Consider the following 22,404-nt stretch of genomic DNA (forward strand, 5'->3'; position numbering starts at 1 on the left):
CACTATAATCAACCAAAAATCTTTAAGACATGAAGTGCATGAGTCATTCTACTTATATAATATTCACTTAATTCATTAATGTGGGACTTCACCTATTCATACTTGGATTCCTCAATAATATATACTATTTAATTTGTTTCATTCAAGCTCAAGCAAATTAACATTTATTTAGTCTACTACATATGTCGAAAAATATAACCTTAAGCCCAGACATAATATGGGTTTGTTTTTCTCATGTTGCATAAGAAAATAAACCCTTCCTACACACACCATAAAAAGGTCGCCACTCATTTTTTTGTTTTTTGTTTTTTTTAAATAGATAGATCTCACACTTGATATATCTATGACATGAGATTTGAATTCTTCAACGTAAGATTTACTTTTCCCCATATCAAATTGCCAATTTAGATAGATATACTACATGGAACTCCCATACCAGTCACACCTGGCTTAGAGAAAGGCTTCAAAAGCTCGTATGGAATAACGCCAGCTCCATTTCTGTTCTTCAAATTTGTATTTTCATTTCTCTCATCAATCAGTGTTTCTATTTTCTTCAGTCTTGCTCTAAATCTTTCAAAGGCAGCATTTATCACAGGGTTTTCAGCCCATGATGGTTCCATCTTCTCCCCAATGTATTCCTCATCTGGTGAATGAGTTGATAGTATATCCAAGACAGCCATGACTCTAGTTGCTTGAAGTTGTGAAGGAAAGCACTTGAGAAGTGCACTTTCAGGTTTTGCAATGAACTTTTTCCACTCTTCTTCTGTAGGGTCCTCTATAGGCATTTTAGTCCTAGCAATTGTAGGTCGATTTGGGAAATAACCCCCATAAGCATATTGCCCAAAGTTCACAGCTGCATGGTGACCTGAAGTTACCCATATGATTATATTAAGGATTTCAATAAGGTCTTTTGGGGTTTTAAGAACTGGCCACCATGGTTCATCCTTTTTGTCAGCATGACCAACTGTTCTAATTTCTGTCCACCATGCCTGTAGCTCTACATCTAACTCCACAAGACTTGATTCTGGGTAATAATGGTTGACATAATCAGTAACCCATACCTTTATAGTGTCCCATAGAAGGAGTCCATCATTGGCATAGGGATAGTCTGGAATGGTAAGCCTTAACCCATGTGGAGCAAATGGATCTTGCACAGCCATTCCCCTAATAAGGAAAATATATCAAGATTATAAGATAAAAACAAGGGATAAGGTTATATTTACAAACTTTTTGTTTACAAACTACGTTATGTACATGTTTAAGTAGTATGTACTACCTATAGTACATAGTGTAGTTTATAAATATAAGTATCTTCTAAAAAGAATTTTTTTTTAAAAAAAATAAGGTATTTTAAACATGAACTTAAAATTTTTTTTTTTTTTTTTTTAACTTATTAGATTGATTACCTTCTAATTAGGTCCGCAGGTAGAGCCTGCATGTCAAACCGCCATTCAAGATCATAGGCAGCAGAGCAAATCTCCATTGAATACTTTCCTGGTGTGAATGAGCTCTCAATTGTGCCATCAGCGTTAATAAGTGCTTCTCGTGCCAGAGCATTAATTTCTATAGTGTAACGAAAATGAGGGTGTAGCAATCTATATATGGGGTGCATCTCACTAAGTTGCCTATTAGTGGCAATAACATATGGCTCTGTCACACAATGAGTTCTTAACCTACCAAAAGAGAAGGAAATTTAATGTTATTTGACAAAGATCAATGAAAATATCGACTGAAGACAACTGTAATTAACAATGAGACGCTTAAAAAGACAGAATAAACATAATAGCCTTCACAAATTTTCCATCCCCAATATCTATATTATTGTATAATGTATATAATATGTACCAGTTTATATTATGGTCTTTAAGTTAAATGGTAGTCGCTGAGGCGTTACGTACCAATGACTAACAAGTTGGTGATATCCAGAGTCATGTGCTAGAACGTGAGCCTTGGCAATCCTCCAGAGCCAAACACTGGTTGAATGCCAAGAAGGCGTGAAAACTTGCTTCCATTGGCCTTTTCCATCCATTGGTGGTCTAGTTAGCTCAATGGCAAGAGGCCTCAGTGTCCCATCTGGCGTTAGAAAGAACAAAGTTCGTGACCCGTAGAGTGTTTTCCCCTTAAGTTCGCGTACTCTGCTAACATAGGGTAAAAATAAATCATGGTAGTCTAGCATGAATAGCTTCTTTTCTTTGATCGCCTGCAGGAGCATATATTAACCCATATAATTAATTCAAGAACGAAAAGTTTAGTTGACTTAAATAGGGTACGGTGCCCTTCAAAAAATAAAATACAAGTTATAGTCACTCATAAAAATAAATGAATAAATGATTGAATTCTACTCATTTATGATTTGTTATCCTAATATTTGTATTTTACAATCCAAACCCCTGATAATGAAATGAGTTTATACGCAAATAATCATATGATATCATGGTATTTATAAAATTACAAGAGACGAGAGGAACATTGAAATAAATTTGTATATTGAATTGATTCTAGAGAGTACAATATATAAAGAAATACTAATGGGCTTAGCTCATACCTAACCTAAATCCTAATGAAATAAGGAAATAGATCTTTACAAATAATAAAGATATTCTAGAGATATTCTAAAGATATTCTTTCTAACACTCCCCCTCAAGCTGGAGTGTAAAGATCATAAGCAACAAGCTTGAACAAGAAAGACTAAGAAACATAACATCAAAATAAATGAGTGGGGGTTGTAACAACTCTACAACTCACCCTAAAGAAAAATAACAAACATAATAAACTAAAATGAAAACTAATAAAATATTATTTATATCTCGAATACTCCCTCTCAAGATGGAGGGACACTTCATCTTGGGAAGAAAGAAAACTAAAACGATGTTTCATGGAATGTAAGTCGGAGAAATCGACAACAAATCAACTGGAATGACCATCAATTTGAAGAACTGGTAAAGAGATCAGCCTAAAGGGCTGGGAAAGACATCTGCCTAAAGGGCTTGGAAAGACATTTCTGCAACTGGGATACAATCTGATGGAGCCACTTTAACTGGAAAAATCTGCGGACCAGGCAACAACTGGGAAAGACATTAGCCAAAAGAGCCGGGAAAGACATTGCTGCAACTGGGATACAAGCCGACAGAGCCAGTGTAACTGGAATAATCCGCGGACCAGGCAACAACGGAGATAAATGAAAGACAGGAATGAGAAGAAAAGTTGATGTGACCGGAGGAAAGAGACGCGGACGGCAACAACGAACCGGTGATGGCGAAAGCAGACAGAGGGCTGGACGGTGGCTGGGTCGTCGACGATGACGGAGCACAACACTTGCAGCAGCGAAGGCAGAACCATCTCGGAGAGACAAGAACAATTGGATCAATTGCGGTCAGAGATGATGCTCCAAGGCCAAAAAGACAGCAAAAAAAGGAACATTAGCAGATGAACAGGGACAACGAGAACTGCTGCTGTGCAGAGGCAGAGATGGTTCTGGTTGATGCTAATTGTTTATGGTGGTTAGGTCTTCGATGGAAGATGGGAACTTAAAGAAGAAACTAAGAGAAGCAGAGAGAAAGGGAACAAACTGGAAAGTCAATCACTCACGGAGGGTGATATCTCTTTACTACCGTATTAAAATTATGAAAAAAGACTAAGGAAAGGCGGACAAGGATTTCTCTCGTTAGGCTCTGATATCATGTAAAGAATCAATTTAACCCAAAAGCTTAAGTTGTTGAGTGAGACTACATTAATGGTTTTATATATCTCAACATGTCCCCTCACACGAAAGCCCACTGGGCTTGAAGGATAGACAATGCACATACCCATTTACCTGTACGAAGAAAGAAATTTCACTAGAAAGAAAGTGGGGGCGGTGAGAATTGAACCCGATATACCGAGTTCAGAGCATTTTACAAATAATAAAGATATTCTAGATATATTCTTTCTAACAGTATTAATATGCTTTGTTAAATTTAATTAAAAGTTGTAAACCTTTTCTACAGAAAGTATGCCTCCAATCTCTTTATTGATAATTTCCGAGGTAATTGCTGATTCTGCTGGACCATATACAATTGGGTCAAGTTTACTCCTCAATGGCCATTCCTGTACAAGAAAGTACATTACCTTAATTACTTAAACAGTAACATAATTTCTTATAAGTATACATGGATTTTCAATAGCTTAATTTAAAAAATAAAGTTCATATGTGTAAAATAACGCTTACTTTGACCAATTTTATGCTACATGGGTTGAGACCAGCAACAGTCTGCCTAGCAAATTCCTCATCCCTAAACCAGAAAAACCTATCCCCTGCAAACAAAACAGAGATAGATTTATGCTATAGAATCAAGGTCCTATATAAATATAAGTGTTTAATCTTGATCCACTATATATAATATATATATAAGTATAGTATAATTAAATCAAATTAATTAGAAATTGAAGGAAGTCTCACTGCTCATTGCCTCTGGGGTCTCAAAGCGAAGCACGTGTCCCACATCGCCAGAAATGTTTTTGACGAGTCTCGGCATGATGGTTCCTAGGAATCCCTTCTCAGTTTCATGATGTTCATGATGAGGCAAGTCAAGTCCAATGCTGAAAAGCGAATCTATTTCGTGAAAGTATGGAAATGCAAGTTCCTTGTCTTTGATAATTTTCCCAAGAGATGGAACCAATATTAGCAACACTGCGTATAAGGTCTTGGTTGAGAAAGTTAACTCCTTCACCTCTGAGAAGCATTCGTCTCTTGGAACGTAAAATCTTCTGCTTCTTTTTTCAGACAATGGATCTACATCACACATGACATATACACTTAATATTCCCTCCTAAAATGAGTTCAGCTTTTATTTAAGGGAAAATTTCAAAAAAAAACCCTATTAGTTTTCTTAATTATCACTTGCTCCCTTCACAAGACTTTTGAATCATTTACATTCTTAAAAACAAACCAAATGAATTGGATCAGATAATTTTTGCTTCAAAACTGATTCAATCTAGACCGTGAACATCATATTAGAAAGAGAGGGTCGCGTACCCGACTCTACCGGATTAGTTAATCATTCAATAAACTGAGGGGGAAATCTAAGAGAGAGAAGAGTCGTGTGGTCTGATAATAATCGAACCGGATTAGTTTGATTTAAACAAAGAAAAAGAAAAAGAAGAAGGGAGAGAATAAAATGAATTACCAACCTGCTTCACTGTGTGGGCGGCCAGTTCGGCAACGTCTAGGATAAGGTAGTTCTTTGCCTCCTAAAGGAGGTCTCTGAAGATCAAGGCTTTTATCAGGATCTCCCATGTCATTGTATATATCATAATCATATATTCTTTCGAAGCTCTTCCTTTCTCCTTCTCCACTGCCTCGAAGATTACTCAACTCTTCTGCTCTTATTCTTCTTATACCACTCGGTGTCTCTGACGGTATGTAACACTATACCAATAATAAAATCAAGCTAGTTAATTACATTTGTGTGTGCTAATTATATATAGGGTTTTATATTTCTCATTCAACATGAAAATTGAATTCTCATGTTGTAGAGACAAAAAGTACGTGGAATCCGTATGTTAGAAAAAATTATATGTAAGATCCACGTTGGCACAAAAATCAAAGTGTGTGTAGGAAAATTCAAATTCTCATGTTAAATGAGAATTATAAAACCCTTATATATAAATCACAAACCATTCATGGCGCGTAGTAAAAGAAACAATTTAAATAAACATGATGTAATATTTAAAGTCAAAAATAATGGATATAACAAAGTAAGCAGGGTATGTTAAGACATATAACATTGGGTTTCAATTCAATGAGATGCAAAGTAAGTAACAATTAATAACTGTACGTAATTATATGGTCAATTACCTTGTTGGTGAAGAACACCCTTTTGGTAGGATTATCGAACTTAGAGTGAACCCAAGAGGCACAGTGAAAATGAATTGGACCCTCTGGGAAGCCATCAAGGAGGATGGTTTCAAGGAACATCTCCTTGTGATGCTCATTCTCAACCAGAATTGCACCAATCTCCCCAAAATCATTTGGGACTTCAAAATCGGTTTCATACTTAACCGAATTATTATCTCGTCCTGCTTTGTGTGCGTATGCTTTAATCGTCTCCTTCTCTAGTCCCGCTTCTAAATCAACACAATTATTCATTTAATTAACATTTATCAAAACTTCAACAACAAAAAATAAGTGAACATACCTATAAACGCACAGAATATACATCAAATGTGTCTAAAAACTGAGAAAATTATTAAAAAAAAATTGATAACGTGATATAGAAATAAGAAAAAAAATTAAAAACAAAAAAAATATTTTTTTTTTTTTTTCATTTTAATTGTTTCCGTATGCTTATAATATCATTCATTCTATTAAATTTATTATTAAAAAAAACCCTTATGAAATTAAGATCTTGACAAATAAGGGTATGATTAAATTAGGTGGCCTATTGAGGATCTAAGGTCTCACCATTTTCGAGATATTTACTTAACAAACATATAGGTTTTTCAAAAAAAAATAAAATTATTTAACTAATTATTCTAAAGCTCAAGCTTTTAGAACAAACTTATTTGGTTTAATTATCAGACTAGTTGATAATTTTGTTAAAAGGTATAGATTTTTTAACATTAAAAGAAAAATCTCTATTGCTTAATCTACATAAAAAATTTAAATTATTTTTCAAACCAAGCTTTCATGTTTCCAAAAAAAAGGTGTTAAGATCCTCAGCAGTTTTAAAAAAAGTACATGTTATCCAAATATTTCATATTAACTGAATGTTATTTATTTTTTTTATTTTTTGAGATTACAATTTTTTTAAGGCATAGATATTGTGTAATTTTGAAGTAACTGCAAAGTATCTTATTCATAAAATAAATAAATAAATAATAAACCTTGTTAAAAGATATATAATAAATAATAGACTTGAGTCTGGGCAAAATCTAACCGAATTTCATTCTAAATCACAATTCATCTACTCTTTAACTATTTCAAATTTGTCAAAATCAACCAATGGGTTGGCTCAAATGGTAAGGTACTTGGGTTCGCTTAAGCAAGGATTCGAGTTCGAGATCTTGTGTATACAAAAAATTCTCGCTGAAAGACTCACCTGCCAATGCTAAGTAATCTACCCGAATCGGACTGGATATAGTCGGAGCAAAGCCCCGAAAACCAGTCTAGCAATTCAAAAAAAAAAAAAATTGGTCAAAATCAAGGTTGAAAGAGAAGATAATGATTTTGTTTTTATTTAAGTTGAAAGGTGCTACACACAACACAAAGTTACAAAAACTATAAAGTATTGTACGTTTCACGTGGATACATAATTATTGAATTGAGTTTGTGGTAGATATCTTTTATATTTCAATCTTGCAATCTTTAGGTACGAACACTTGGGCCCATGCATGGACCCTGTCACTGTTCATTTTGACATTTCTAAGGAAACCTTTTGGGTCATCTTCTCTTGTCCTATTGGTCCCTCATGCACACGTGGAGATTCATACACACACGTAAAAATAAATAAGATATTCTAGCACCCATATTGGAAAGCGAAATTAACAAAAAAGTGGGCCAGACTATTGTTTGTTTTTGTGTGAAAAACAGAATTAATCGTACAAATTAATTTTCTGACAACAACATTACTTGTGAATGTTGCAAGCACTGATTTGATTTTACTACAACGAATAACAAATGACATCACGTCAGATACGCCCAACTGAAATTAAGTACACAGTGTACGTAAACCTCGTGAGTAGAAAAAAATTGTGAATGGTCATTTCAGTAAAAGTTATTCCATTTCAAAAAGGACATGTTTTACTGTTTAGGAAAAAGCCATTTCCCGATTCCAAAATAAAATGTTAAAAACCTGAATTTAGATATTAGAATAGTTCTGTGTATAGTATAGTATTATTAAACCCGATTCCGAGGTATAGAGATATTAGTCGGATCGGCTACCCCAATATATATATATATATATATAAATTGAACATATAAATTTAATTATATTTTTATATAAAAATAAGTTAAACAAAATTCGTTAAATAAGATCAAAAATTATTGAATCACACTTTTATAAGTTCATGAAGCACAAATAAACGAAAATACACGTTATTACTATATCAATTTAAATTGTAACTCAGAATCCTTATAAGCATACCTCTCAATAACATTCAAAAGCTCAAATGTTGTGAACTTATATTTTTCAAATTCATCTACATTTAAATGCCATATGTCACATTCTTTTAATTTATTGTTCTGCAAATTGCTTCAATATTAAAAGCTAAAATTTGAGGTCATTGTAAAAGAGTATACTATTAGCAAATAAAATTACAAAAAATTTAAAATAAGTTCTATACTTTTTTAAACAATTTTGGTTATGAATATATATATATATATATATATATATATATATATATATATAAATGCATGACCGATCAAGTCAGTGGCCAGTTTTTGGCGGGTTTGACCAAATTTTGATCGGGTTTGATACTTGACTCGAACCAGTCTGATGATAGGTTTGTTGGTTCCCGATTTGGACTGGGTTTTATAACACTAGTATATTATTCTTCATTAACAATATGGGTCCCCAACTTGAGATTTTTTGTAACAAACAAAATCAACTATGTTTTACTAGTAAGAGATAGTTGTAACATTAAAATTATTTTGGGAAAATGTCAAAAAAAAACCCTACAAGTTTCCTCAAAATCACTTAACCCCCTCCCCGAAATTTTTAATCATTTACCCCATACTTAAAATTTCTTAATCATTTACCCCCCTAATTTAATTTTTCATCCAAAATTTTGTTAACAAAGTTAAAATTTTAAAAGATACCAAAATTACCCTTAATAGAAAAAAGAAAAAACATAATTTCCTCACAAACGCAGTTTTAGACAAACTCACGTAAGCAAGTCAAGAATGTAAATCAACGATTGAATCCTCCCTCTACTCTCAACGACACAGAAAACAACGAAATAGCACATTCAGCATGTTTGCTTGATAATATCATATGATTAAGGAAATAAACAAGGCATATATGAAGCATAGAACGTAAAGCTTTTCAATTGCTGTGCAAGCAAAATAAAGTGCGGCTCTAAATAAATTTATAAAGTCTGATTTGTTGGTCATATAATAACAGAAAAGCTTATAACAAAAAAGGGAAGATCTAAACTTGCTGAGATGATGTCTCTTTAATCATTTTATTTGAACAACCACACCAACAATTGTGAATGAGTATTTAATGGCAAAGAGATTTGCAGGAAATAATTTTAATAATTACTAATTCTAACAAGGCTACCTTAAAGAAAATATTTCGTAAGTTCGTCTAAAACTGCATCTGTGATGAAATTATGTTTTCCTTTTTCTATTAAGGGTAATTTTGGTATTTTAAAAAAAAAAATTAACTCTGTTAACAAAATTTTGGATAGAAAATCAAATTAGGGGGTAAGTGATAAAGAAATTTTAAGTAAGGGGGTAAATGATTAAAAATTTCGGAGAGGAAATTAAGTGATTTTGAGGAAACTTGTAAGGGGTTTTTTAAGTTTTCCAATTATTTTTTGTCTTTCTGTCCCATCAGTTGACACTTGACAGCCTTTTAAGGAGAGAAAAAAAATTAAAAAGAATTACAACTATATCTTATCGATAAGGCATTTATTTTAATTATTGCAAAAAATCTTTCTCCTAAAAGAAATTAAAAAGTATAAAGCGAAAATTAAATTCTGAGCAAGTGTTTAATATTATCATTATGAATAGGGGAAATATATTTGGTGCATCAACTGTATCTTATTGGGTACATTTTTTTTTATATTTGAAAAAAATTATTATCACTTTTAAAAAAAAAAATCTGCCACATTAATTTCTTTTTCTTTTTGGAAAAAAATATACTCAGTTGAGTACATCAAATACACAAAATTTTTGTTCATAAATAAGGTACAAGTGACTCAAGCGCTCAAGGACCTATAGCCCAATTTAGCCAAATCAGGAAAATTTTAATATAAACTTGGCCCACTAAATTTTGTGCTCCTTTACTTTTTTTGGTAAAAAAAGTACTCTTAAACTCTTATATTTTCTTATATTTTCTTCTTAGTCCTTTTTATTTTTCGTTTTTGGCCGGGAGCATCATACTATCGGACCATCAAATAATCGCTCCCAAATCGGTCTGACCTATTATATTAAATAAAATAGAAGAGGTCTTGAATACTTTATAAAATCTATTTAAAAAATAAGTAATAGATTTTATAACGTGTGGTCTATAAATTTATAAATTCACCTATATTATATTATTTATTTTAAATAAAATAAAATAATTGTTTAAAAAAATTTAAATAATAAAATAATAATAATTTAATTATTTTTTCTATTTCTTGATATATCTTAAGATTCGATGGCCTATAATAGGTCAATAGCCATGGTTAGGCCTTTTGTTTTAAATATATAGTTCAAACCAAGATAATAAGTCTGGGCTAGCATAAAATGTTTTAGACGCAGATATGATTTATTGAGGCCAAATCTTAGCCTAACTCTGTCCTTTTACACCCTTAATTATGAAAGGTATAGCAAGATGGGAAATTTACCCGGACGTGTAATTTTGAAAGGCTAATGAGAAAAGAAAAGAAAAACATAATCAATCACATGCAATCACTAATAATAAAATTAACTACCATATCAAGAATATATAAACAAATAAATCAGCATATATATATATATATATATATATATATAGATACTTACCAGGATCAAGCTCAGAGCTAACAAGCTCCAAGAGGAGAGATTTACCAAGCAAATCTGTGATATCATCAATTCCCCGGTCTAACCTCAAACTGGAGAAAAAACCAGCCACAGTTACAGTGACCTGAACCACAGCTTTAAGCTTCACAGTAGTCTTCTCTGTGGTAGTATCTGTATCTGTTGCAGTTACAGAAGTAGAGTTAGCTTGAACTTCGCGAGAAACGAGTACGAGCCTCTTAACCTTTTGCCTCTTCACTTGCTTCCCCGACCATAGTGGAAGAGATGCAGTCCTAACACTGCCACTACCATTGAAGAGTGGCCTCTGCAGAAACAAAAGGATCTGGTTGGTGTTCTGTGATTGATACACCAGAGCCATTATCACCTTTCTCTTCCGTTTTATTTTATGGTCCAAAATGTGCGAAATAACCTATCTTTTCTGTCTTTATATATTTGCTTTTTGTTATATGCTCTTCTTGACTTTATGCTTGACCCAAAAGTTCACACTTCCTAGTTCCTAGGTAGATAATATTATTAATGTAGAAATTCAGAAATCTTTACTAAATACCTGAAAACTTTAAGGAACAATCCAGAAGATGATTAAAAATAAATAAAAATAATATGCAATAATGCAATTATGATTGCAATTTTTCTTGCCTCTCACGATGTGTCTTTTTCTATTGTAGGTGCCATCCAAGTTTTTGATAGCACAGTACTTGTAAAGCTTAAGCTATTAAATAAAAAAAATTTATAATATTTAATTGTTTTTATTGATAAAATAGGAATGATAAGAATCAAACTCATAACCACTTAATCATATCGACTTTGATATCATATAAAATGTCAATTCATCATAAAAATTTAAATTGTTAAGTGAGCTTATATATATTAATAATTTTTATATTTTTGCAACTCTCATGCACAATCAAAATTATATTATCTAATAAATATCATCACAACTTTCCAAAAAATATATATTTCATCACAAGTTTAATTTATGAAAACCCTGAGATTTCTATTTCGGAAATAGTGTTTTTACATAAAATTAGATGTCATAACTGGGGTGACTATTAGTTATGGCTGTTAATGGGGTGACTATTAGTTGAGGTTGTTCATGAGGACTGTTTATATGTGGCACTAGTCTGCGTAAGGATAGGACTACACATATATTATTAACAAATTGTTAAATTGAAATACTACTTTAATAGTCACGTGGATCTCGTTCAGCACAACTTTCACGTTTAACCATCTTTTATATAAATTTTAATAATATGAAAGAAATTTTCATACCTTTATAGTTTTATCATTCTATTTTCTAATAATTTTATTTTCTTCAGTGGATGGTGGCAAATCGGGCGGTTCGTCTCGCACCGTCCCAACCTGCTTATAAACGAGTCGGTCCGTCTTCCCTCATTTTTTATAGTGGGCTGAGAAAGTCAATTCACGCCGCATATAAAGTGAGATACGTAAATTGTCTTGTCATTTGCAGAACATTTATTATCCTTGATTGGTTGCAGCAATTATAAAGTTGTTATGCATTGATTTTGATAAGTACGCTGGTAAGTAAAAGTAAAAAAGAAAAAAGAAAAAAATAGCTGGCGGGCTTAAAACGCTGGCAAATTGAAAAACTCAGCTCATTTAGCTCTATTTGGACGGGTCGAAATAGCTCATTTTTCCACCTTTAAATTTACGTACAGCACAACTTTCACCTTTCACGATCTTTTAAATAATATTTAATACTATTTATACTTTTATCATTTTATTTAGGGATTGCTTTTTCTTATGTTATTGGAGACAAGACTATCTCCTATAGAGACATCTTCAAGTGGGTCCTACACTATAACAAAAAGAAAAAAAAATAAAAATTGATGGCTCAAATTTCGAAGGGTCTATAACATGAGGTAAGCTCTCTCCAATGACATAAGAAAAACATTACCCTTTTATTTATTCACAAGTTTTATTATATAATTGTAACTGATTATATATTTTTACATATTAATAATCAAAGTTTAATATTTACTCTGAATGTGAAGGAATATAAAATAAAAATGCATAACAAATATATATAATACTTCTTAAATTTTACCTAAAATAAATAAATTTTATCAAGCTAATCATCTATTTTTATTAAAGTTTGAATTTAATATATTATGAATGTAAAATAATAATATGAAGATCACTATTTAAAAAAGCAAACTTTTTTAAGTAATTACTTACTAAATATTTTTACTATCAATCTACTAGTACACTAATCACCGTTTGATTTCACTTCTCCGGCAACAATATTATGTGAAAAATTTCTAAAATAAAATAAAATAACTTTTAATGTACTATCCAAAATAATGGATTGATAATAAAAATATTTAATAATAAAAATATTTTATCTTATCAAATAATATGAGATCTATTTATAACAATTATATAGCAAGTGAATGATGATATTCATTGTACCGGAAAAAAAAAATGATGATATTCCTGACGCTGACTCTTACTTTGACAGTCTGATAGTAGCTTGATCACATAGCCCATTTTGTGCTTTTTTAGACAACAATCACATGGCTTTGATGGATGGGCATCAATCATGCGTTAATATGTACATTTAAACGTAATCACAAATTAATTAGTTTATTAAATTAGTTAATTTTAGAGAAAGTAATAATTTTTTAATAGAATTTGTTTAAAAAGTGATTATTTAAAGAAAAAAAACTGTAAACAAAGACACGTTATATCAATGTTCTTGTATATGTTTTGCCCAGGACATGTCAATACTAGTATACTACACTATCATTCGAGTTAAAATTTCAACAATTCAAGTCAATGATAGGCTCAATATTTTAAATATGATTAATTTTTCATTAAAAAAAAAAAAAAAAACAATCATGATATATATATAGCAACAGTAATTAAAAGAGTAAAAGTTCATACACATTTTGTCTTATAAATTTTAAATTGAAGTTACGATTAATCAATTTGACGTGTCAAGAGATGTAACCAAGTTGGATTGGAAAGGTTTTTGGCCAAACCATCTCTGTTATTCAAGTTGTCAACTAGAATGAGTTCAGTTCAAAAGGGACCAATGGAAGATGAATATGATACACACATACATCCATAATGTAGGCTCAAATAGAGATGCTATATGGAACTCCCTTTCCTGTGACACCTGGTTCTGAACTTGGCTTCAAAAGCTCATACGGCACAATCCCAGCACCGTTTCGGTTCTTCATTTTCAAATCTTGATTCCTCCCATCAATTACACCTTCAAGCTCCATCAACTTCCCTTTAAACTTTTCAAATGCAGCTTTGACAATTGGATCCTCTACCCAAGCTGGCTCTATGGTTTGCCCAATATATTCTTCATCAGGTGAGTGATTTGACAATATGTCCAACACTGACATCACAGTTGTGGCCTGAATTTGAGATGGGAAGCACTTCAATAGTGTCACTTCTGGTTTGTCCAAGAACAGTTGCCATTCTGGGTCTGAAGGGTCCTCTACAGGCATGTTGTTTCTTGCAATGGTTGGCCTGTTAGGGAAATACCCTGCATAGTGGTATTGGCCAAAGTTCACAGCTGCATGGTGCCCTGATGTTATCCACACAATTGTTGTCAATATTTCAACCAAATCTTCTTTTGTTTTCAAAACAGGCCACCAAGGCTCATCCTTTTTGTCACCATGTCCTACTGTTCTTATCTCTTCCCACCATGCTTGGATTTCTTGGTCTGACTCAACAAGACTTGACCCTGAGTAGTAGTGATTCACATACTCAGTGATCCATCCTTTGAGAGCATCCCAAAGCATGAGGCCATCAGTGGCATAAGGGTAATCTTCTATGGTTAGCTTTAAGCCATGAGGAGAATTTGGATCCTCCACGGCCATTCCCCTATTGATTAGATCAGCAGGGAGGGCTTGCAAGTTGAATTGCCATTGTTTGTCATATGCAATTGAACTCAGTAGGATAGAATGCTTCCCGGGAGTGAAGGTGCTCTCTATTATTCCATTTGCATTTACCAATGCTTCTCGGGCAAGAGCATTGATTTCCATTGTGTACCTAAAATGTGGATGCAACAACCTATAGATTGGATGCATTGCACTTAGTTGCCTGTTTGTTGCAATGATATAAGGTTCTGTAGCACAATGAGTTCGTAACCTGAAGAAAATAAAACTGTTATATAACTAATGTTTTCAAATGTATTTCCAGGGTATGAATTTGCAAAATATGAGGTCGCATCAAATAAAACCACATGGTGAAAAATATGCATTTATGCGATGTGTGTGTAACTTTGCTCTATTGAATTACATACGAGCATAATCATATTAATTGGTTAATTTGTTCATACCAGTGACTAACAAGTTGGTGGTAGCCAGTATCGTGGGCAAGGACATGAGCTTTGGCAAGCCTCCAAAGCCAAACACCGGTTGAGTGCCATGCAGGGGTGAAGACTTGCTTCCATTGTGGCTTTCCATCCATCGGTGGTCGTGTTAGCTCAATAACCAGTGGCCTTAATGTGCCATCAAGGGTAAGGAAGAACAATGCCCTTGATCCATATAGCGTTGTGCCTTCAAGTTTTCTAACTTCCTCTACCAATGGCAATAACAAATCATGGTAATCCAGGATGAACAACTTCTTCTGTTTTATGGCCTGTATTGTTCAAATTGCATAATTTCATTCACAATTAGATAAAAGCAGCAATATAGCCACACACACAAAATCAGATAAAATTCCATTGAAGTAAGCAAATTAATAATAAATATTCACTCTTAGATTATTTAACGTGTTATAATATTACATTTCTCCATTTCGGTGCATGGTTCTTGCTGATTACAACATACCTCTTCAACCGTAATGAATCCTTTGATTTCCCGCTCAATTATTTCCGTGGTGATTGCTGATTCGGGAGGGCCATAAACATTGGGGTCAAGTTTGCTTTTCAATGGCCACTCCTACATGACACATAATTTTTGCTAATTATTAATACATTATATTTCCAAAAAAGTTATAATTTTCTTTTAATTTCATTAAAAAAAGGTGGGGGGAAAAATGGGCTTGTAAATACCGTGACCGCTTCGATACAACATGGGTTAAGACCTGCAAGGGTCTGTCTTCCAAATTCTTCGTCCCTAAACCAAAAGAACCTGTCCTCTGCACACAAAACCATTGATTAGTAACCTCAAATAGAAATGAATAAGCAAGGATATCTAATAGGCTTTTTGACAAAAGTGATGCAAAATGAAAGACATTTCAACGGTTTAATTTTTTAATAAATTATTTATCAATAAAATACGAATGAAAAGAGTAGGAAAAGTGTGCACATTTAAATTGTACATAACCTCCGTATATGATTTGTACAAAAATTAGTGTCATGCAAGACATGCATCATGGATATGCACATTTAAGTGGCAAACGCATCCGATACGCGTCTTGCATGTATAGTACAAAATGATTAAAAAGCTTATTTAATGGCGAAGAAGCAGAGAATATCTTACTGTTCATTGTTGCGGGGGTCTCAAAACGAAGAATGTCTTGCTCGGTATCTTTAATAAACCTAACCAGCCTTGGCAAGATGTTACTGAGAAGCCCTCTGGCTTTAGCAGGAGGCAAACTAAGCCCTTCGTTGAAAAGGTCATCTATAGCTGAGAAAACAGGAAACCCAAGATTCTTATCAACTATCGCTGTCGAGAGTGCCGGCACCAGTGCATGCATTACCGAATATAAGGTCTTTGTTGAAAACGTTAGCTGCTTTACTTCTGCGAAACATTCGTCCCTAGGCACATAGACGCTGTTACTTCTTTCCTCTGACAACGGATCTGTGTAATCAAATTATATGTAGTATTATTAATAAATTATAATTTAAATTAATAATTAATTAATTAGTATAATTTAATAAATTATAATTATTAAATGAACAAAAAAGATGAAAAATAAGATTTCTTAAATGTTATATTAGAATCAAAAAATTCTTCCTAATATAAAACTATTGGTGGACATTTACTTAATAGTTTAAATTTTTAGATAAAAATAATTGTTTAATATGGTATTGAAGTCTCCTCTGGATGTATTAGTGTATTATATCACACTAAAATTTTAAACCACAAATTTATGTGACATGCAATAACTTTCCACACAACAAGTCAACAACCGCTTAGATTCTTACTTTTTAATCTGAAAAAATTTACACACACTTTGACGCTTATATATAACCTCACACCATTTTTCATTAATTAAATATTAAAAATAATTAATAGTTATTGCATCATTAAACTTTCAACTATATCTATGGAATCACAATTCCTCTCACAAGTACAATTCCCTTCATCAATTATAGATCAATTTTGATTGAGTAAGTTCAATGTTTTATTAATATGAAATAAAGTGTGTAATATAGAAATAGGATATTATATCTACTTTTTTTTTATGTTTATTTTACCTATTTTTTTCAATATCGTTAAATCATAATCTTAAAAAAAAAAAGATGAAAATAAATTAAAATTTTAATCTAACAATGTTGAAAAAGAACGTGAACGTCTTGTGAGCAATTAATTGAACCAAGTCAAGTTTGGTGAAGGTCATTTAAAAGAGATTCTTGATTACATCTAAATTAACTGTACTGTATTATTAAAATATTAACATCTTTTGAATGTATTACAAATATGAAATTTATTAAATAATTAATGGTAGTATTAGTTATTAAATAATGTTTTTATTGATGCTTTAATGATATGTTAATATTTTATTGACTTGATGTATTTAACACTTTTTTTTTGTGGTTAGTAAGATTTATTTAACTTGAATATATTAATAACATGTTTAGCTTTATTTTTTTAAAAATAATTTTATTATAATTTCTTTTATTTAATTTTATAAATTATGTTAATAAGTTAATATAGATCGATCATGCTTTCATCAATATTCTAAAAATGAGGTACAAGTTATTACTGTAATATTCTATTATCTTTACAAGCTATTTCTAATTTTTTATGAGTTTGTAGTTTTAATATAAAATTTATAACTTTTTATGATCATGCAATTTTTTTTCTAATATATAGTTCGTAGAAATTATATAATTTCAGTAAAAATAACATATTCAATATTCATTAAAAAAATACAAAATTTAAACATAACTCAGTACTCTAATCTATTATCCACCTGAATCTCAAAATTCATTAACAGATTGCTATATATCAGGAGCGACACGTTAATTATTGTACGAGACATCGATCATGAAGCCACGCCCCTACGGATGACAAGATTTTTCAACTTTTTTCTGTCGGTAAACACACACACGTCATTTTCTCTGTGCTCCCAAAAATGGTTCAAAAAGAAAAAAAAGAACCACCCATGTGCAAATGGTTTCTCTTTATCTGTGTGAATTGATGACTAGTATGTACTTTATTCCTAAAATGATTTCTTTTCCTTTCGGTAAAATCTTATTTAAAATCGTACGAGAAGTGAGGTTAATTAAAAAGTAAATTTAATTTGTGAGTAAATATCATTTTCGGTCAAATTTTACAATGTTCATTTTAGTTCTCAGCAAATAAAAAGACTATTTGTGGACTTATTTTAGTCCTTTTGAGGACTAATGTGGGTCTTTTTTAAATTTGCGAGGGACCACAATTTCAACTAAATGGGTCCATTTTGAATTTATTAGGGACCACGAACAAAGAGTCTTTTTATTTGCTAGGGACTAAAATGGATATCGTGAAATTTAATGAGGACCAAAAAAAATATTTACACTTAATTTTGTAAGCATAAAAAAGCTAGCTTAAGTTATTATTTAATAATATATTACTATTTTAAATTAAAAATTTGATGATTTAGACATTATTAAATTAATTGATGTGAGACATGTATATATATACCTGTTTTGCAACGAGGTCTTCCAGTTCTGCAACGCCTAGGATATGGATGTTGGTCGCCACCAATAACGGGTCTCTTAAGATCGACGTCATTGTCAGGCTCACCGAGATCATTATACACATCGTAATCATATATTCTCTCAAAGCTCTTGCGTTCGCCTTGTCCGTTGCCACGTAGAAGTTCCAGTTCTTCTTCTCTTAACCTCTTCAATCCTTCTGATGTTGAAGATGGCAAACAAGACTGTTCCGTATATAATAATAATAAAAAAACAAACAGTTTATTATAATCATTATCAAATTCTGAATATAATAAGTTCAAAACCTTTAAATATTTAAGTATCTAATCATTACTCCTATCTCGAACGGAATGCACTAGAATGCATCCCCTTAAAACTAATCAATCAAATCAACGTTATGGTTGTTCTTGTCACTTTACAGCTGTAGCTTAATGCATACGCTGGTGTCTTTTGATTAAACATACAGTTTATCAATATTTTGTTTTAGTGTTTTATAATAATTATGTTGTAGAAAAAGTGATTTTGTAATGTTATAGTTATTTGATTTGTGTGTCTTAATTTTATTTTATTTTAACTTTAAAAAATGCAGACCCCACAAAATATTATATGTGTAAAAAATTTTATTATGTCATATTAAAGGATAAAATACAATCCCTTTGTTTTAATTTTCTGACCTCTTTTCATCATTTCATCTTCGTAACCAAAATAAAAATAAAAATAAAAATATGAACATTAATTAATTTAAGGAAAAATATTTATTATTTTGAAGTAAGTTTAATATTTTTATTTTTGCTACAGAATAAAATTTAGTTGTCAAACTCACATAAAAATAAATAAACCTCGTTATAAAGAGAATGTGTAGTGGAAAAAAATTTCTACGGTAAAAAAAATATTTTTTTCCCTTTTAAAGTACATAGCTTTATATTATTTTAAGTAAAATGATGATGTTTTGCTTTATATTTATTTATTTTTATATTATTTTTCTTTCATAATACTATCTTTCTCTTTTATTTTAACTTTATAAAATAAAGAGAATGTAAAAAGACCAATAAATATAGGGGATCAGTTTTTTTATTTTATATGAAAAAAATTTTCCTTCACACATAATAAATGAGTAGAATTCACACGAAAATTAAGGTGGAATCAACCTATTAATTGTGTGTAAGAAGAAGAAATTTTCTCATATAAATGAGAAAATTATTTTCCATAAATATATAACAAAACAAAAAATTGTATACTTTAAAGTTACAAATATTTTTACTTTTATTAAGATAAGGTTATTGTTACAAATTAAATTATCGACTTTCATATATAAGATAATCTGTGGTGAATTTATTGAGTTCTTTAAGCTTAATAAAGCTTGAACTCTGGATCATAACCTTTGTCTCTATATTTATAATTTGGTTTGTATTCGGGAGATCTTATTTTTATTTTCTCTTTGTCACAAGTTTAATTAAATATATTTTTATAAAAGTTCTATAAGAAGAGTTTTTTCCAATAACTAAAAAAAGATTTTTATTTTATTTTTTTATTTTACTCTTATTATAAACTTTTATTTCTAAATTTTACCTTTTATCCTTATAAACATTTTAAACTTTTGAATTGAATCAGTTTTTTATATGATATTAAAATTTCGGTATCGCAAATTCAATCCTTACACTCATTTAATTAATAATTAATTCAGTCTTGTGAAGTTTCTTAGCACAAATAGATAGGTCTGTGCATTAGCCACCTTTTAAGGCAAGTGGGCTATACTATGAAGGACCTGTAAGAGAAATATAAAAATTAATAATATAGTCTTATCCAACGATTTAAATTTTTAGATTGAATTAGATTCTTTACGTTTCAAAACTCTCAAATAACTTTATATACTCATCAAATAATTTTTAACTTTTTTAAAAAAAAAATTAACTTTAACTTAAAAATAATTATTAATATAAAAAAATTGTATCAAACAGATAAATCTGTAATATATGAATATAAACTAAGGAGTGGGGGTGAAGATGAAACCTTGTTGCTGAAAAACACCCTCTTAACAGGGTTATCAAACTTGGAATGAACCCAGGAGTTGCAGGAAAATGTGACGGGACCAGTGAGGAAACCTTCAAGTACAACATTCCTGATGAACATCTCCTTGTGATGCTCGTTCTCCACAAGAATGGCACCAATCTCACCAAAACTATCTGGCACTTCAATTTCAGCTTCATACTTTACCTCTTCTGATGATTGTTGCTTCTTATGGACGTAACCTTTGATAGTTTCCTTCTCCAATCCCGTCTCTTTTTGGAGCAAAACAACGAAACCAAAAGAAAAAAATACAAATCACAAACAATAATGTTATTAACTCATATTTTAACCAAATTACGCAACAGTTTAATCTTTAAATGATTGCTAAAAAGCTTAAGTTGGTTAGTGAACACACATAAATAACTTCATATTAAATCTTTAACACCCTCCTTATTAGAGTCTGGTTGAATTATGAGTAGTTAAAACAAAATTCAATCAGGTCATGAATGAATTAAAAATAGCCCTTGTGTTTATGAAGTATTTTCACGTCTTTGACTTCAACAAAAGTAAATAAAGAATCTGATATAGTTCTATATTTGGTTAAATTAAAAAAAAAAAGTACTTACTAGGATCAAGCGTGGTGCTAGCAAGCTCCAAGAGAAGTGATTGACCGAGTAAATCTCTTATATCATCGAGCCCTCGTTCTAAACCAAGATCTGAGAAAAACCCACCAACAGTTGGCTGAACAGTTATAGTGACTTTAACTTTCACAGATTTCTTTTCTATTTCACTCACAGCCACAGCTTTGATTTTGCTGCACCCAGTCCTAAACCCTTTTTGTTTCTTTTGGTTTGGGAAGAACGAAGGCCTTGACCAAACCTGAAGGGAAGGATGAGTACTATTCCCATGGAGGCATGGCTTGTGAAGGATGAGACAGCTTATAATTGGACTTGAATTTGATATATGAATTTGTTGCATGAACATATTTCCTGCTTCTATGTTTTGAATGAGCAGAGTGTGAGGTTTTAGAATATAAATCGAGGAACGAAGTTGAAGAAGTTAGTTTCTTTTCATATTTGCTCACTTAGCTTGAGGGTTTGGGTGTGGGTGAGCTTTCTTGTTAAATATCAATGATATGAGAGGAGCTGTGTGGCTATGGGATGGTACTGGAATAGGGAGAATTTGGCACGATTTTCATGTCTCTGACTATGGAATAAATCTTTTGTGCTACTTTTGCACCAAATATTCAGTGCATCCCACCAATAGAAATATTACATATCAGTCAAAATTCTCTCTCCTCTGTCAAATTTTTTCTCTCCTCTAACATGTAATATTCTCATTAATAGAATGCATTGAATCTAAATGTAACAGATACATCTAAAATTTATTACTAATTATGTGGTCTATTCACGATGATAAATGTATATCGGAGGCTTTTGAGTCATTGATCAGATTTCGATAAGGGTGTAATGAAGTGCGTTCTGATTAAAGAAAAAAAGTTGGGGTCGTTTTGGTTTTACCAAATTTGTCTAAGGAATTGGAGCTAAATTGACTCGATCAAATTTTGAGTTAATTTGACTTGCTTCATTAAATTGATATATTTTTATATTTTATAAAAGAAATATTTTTAAATATTACAAATTAAAAAAATAATTATGCAGCGAGTCTAGTAGAATATTAATTTTTCTAATCCAGTTATAGGTCAATTTTTAACTTTTATTTAATTACACAAATCAATCCCTTTTTTTATACTTTGTGGGTTGAGTTAACTGAGTTATGAGTTTATTAAATCCCACTTGCATTCCTAATTAAACTTCAATTTGCATTTGATTATTATTAT

The 22,404-nt window shown here is 31.3% G+C and overlaps 2 protein-coding genes across 5 annotated transcripts; both read right to left on the reverse strand.

Annotated features, from left to right (window-relative positions):
- Positions 1 to 338: 338 nt before the first annotated feature.
- Positions 339 to 11,102, reverse strand: LOC133305233 (linoleate 13S-lipoxygenase 2-1, chloroplastic-like). 4 transcript variants are annotated; one of them, XM_061505392.1, is made up of 9 exons: positions 10,694 to 11,102; positions 5,837 to 6,102; positions 5,170 to 5,407; positions 4,439 to 4,771; positions 4,208 to 4,293; positions 3,976 to 4,086; positions 1,899 to 2,200; positions 1,407 to 1,673; positions 339 to 1,164 (listed from the first exon to the last, which is right to left on the reverse strand). In XM_061505392.1, exons 1-9 carry the CDS (start codon positions 11,064 to 11,066, stop codon positions 405 to 407), a joined length of 2,736 nt encoding a protein of 911 aa, XP_061361376.1. In that variant the 5' UTR covers positions 11,067 to 11,102; the 3' UTR covers positions 339 to 404. The 4 variants fall into 4 exon arrangements, with proteins under 4 accessions (XP_061361376.1, XP_061361378.1, XP_061361377.1 ...); XM_061505394.1 differs by having other exon boundaries at positions 4,439 to 4,786; positions 5,185 to 5,407; positions 5,837 to 6,105; XM_061505393.1 differs by having other exon boundaries at positions 4,439 to 4,782; positions 5,181 to 5,407; positions 5,837 to 6,105.
- A 2,455-nt stretch (positions 11,103 to 13,557) lies between these two features.
- On the reverse strand, positions 13,558 to 21,702 carry LOC133305243 (linoleate 13S-lipoxygenase 2-1, chloroplastic-like). The gene is made up of 8 exons (XM_061505409.1): positions 21,191 to 21,702; positions 20,568 to 20,836; positions 18,544 to 18,781; positions 16,171 to 16,491; positions 15,741 to 15,826; positions 15,517 to 15,627; positions 15,024 to 15,325; positions 13,558 to 14,833 (listed from the first exon to the last, which is right to left on the reverse strand). Exons 1-8 carry the CDS (start codon positions 21,546 to 21,548, stop codon positions 13,807 to 13,809), a joined length of 2,712 nt encoding a protein of 903 aa, XP_061361393.1. The 5' UTR covers positions 21,549 to 21,702; the 3' UTR covers positions 13,558 to 13,806.
- Between the last annotated feature and the right edge of the window lie 702 nt (positions 21,703 to 22,404).

This window comes from Gastrolobium bilobum, unplaced genomic scaffold (assembly GCF_033153095.1).
Source record: "Gastrolobium bilobum isolate Gb01-03AN ecotype WA unplaced genomic scaffold, APGP_CSIRO_Gbil_v1 utg23571, whole genome shotgun sequence".
Taxonomy (NCBI): domain Eukaryota; kingdom Viridiplantae; phylum Streptophyta; class Magnoliopsida; order Fabales; family Fabaceae; genus Gastrolobium; species Gastrolobium bilobum.

Bases quoted from the DNA above. Each gene is read 5' to 3' on its own strand.
- LOC133305233 (XM_061505394.1), bottom strand. From the start codon at position 11,066: ATGGCTCTGGTGTATCAATCACAGAACACCAACCAGATCCTTTTGTTT. The intron at 4,087-4,207 runs GTAAGCGTTATT...TTTCTTGTACAG, and splicing joins GTAGCATAAAATTGGTCAAA to GAATGGCCATTGAGGAGTAA. The intron at 1,674-1,898 runs GTACGTAACGCC...CTCTTTTGGTAG, and splicing joins CACCAACTTGTTAGTCATTG to GTTAAGAACTCATTGTGTGA.
- LOC133305243 (XM_061505409.1), bottom strand. From the start codon at position 21,548: ATGTTCATGCAACAAATTCATATATCAAATTCAAGTCCAATTATAAGC. The intron at 20,837-21,190 runs GTAAGTACTTTT...TGCTCCAAAAAG, and splicing joins TAGCACCACGCTTGATCCTA to AGACGGGATTGGAGAAGGAA. The intron at 14,834-15,023 runs GTATGAACAAAT...TATTTTCTTCAG, and splicing joins CACCAACTTGTTAGTCACTG to GTTACGAACTCATTGTGCTA.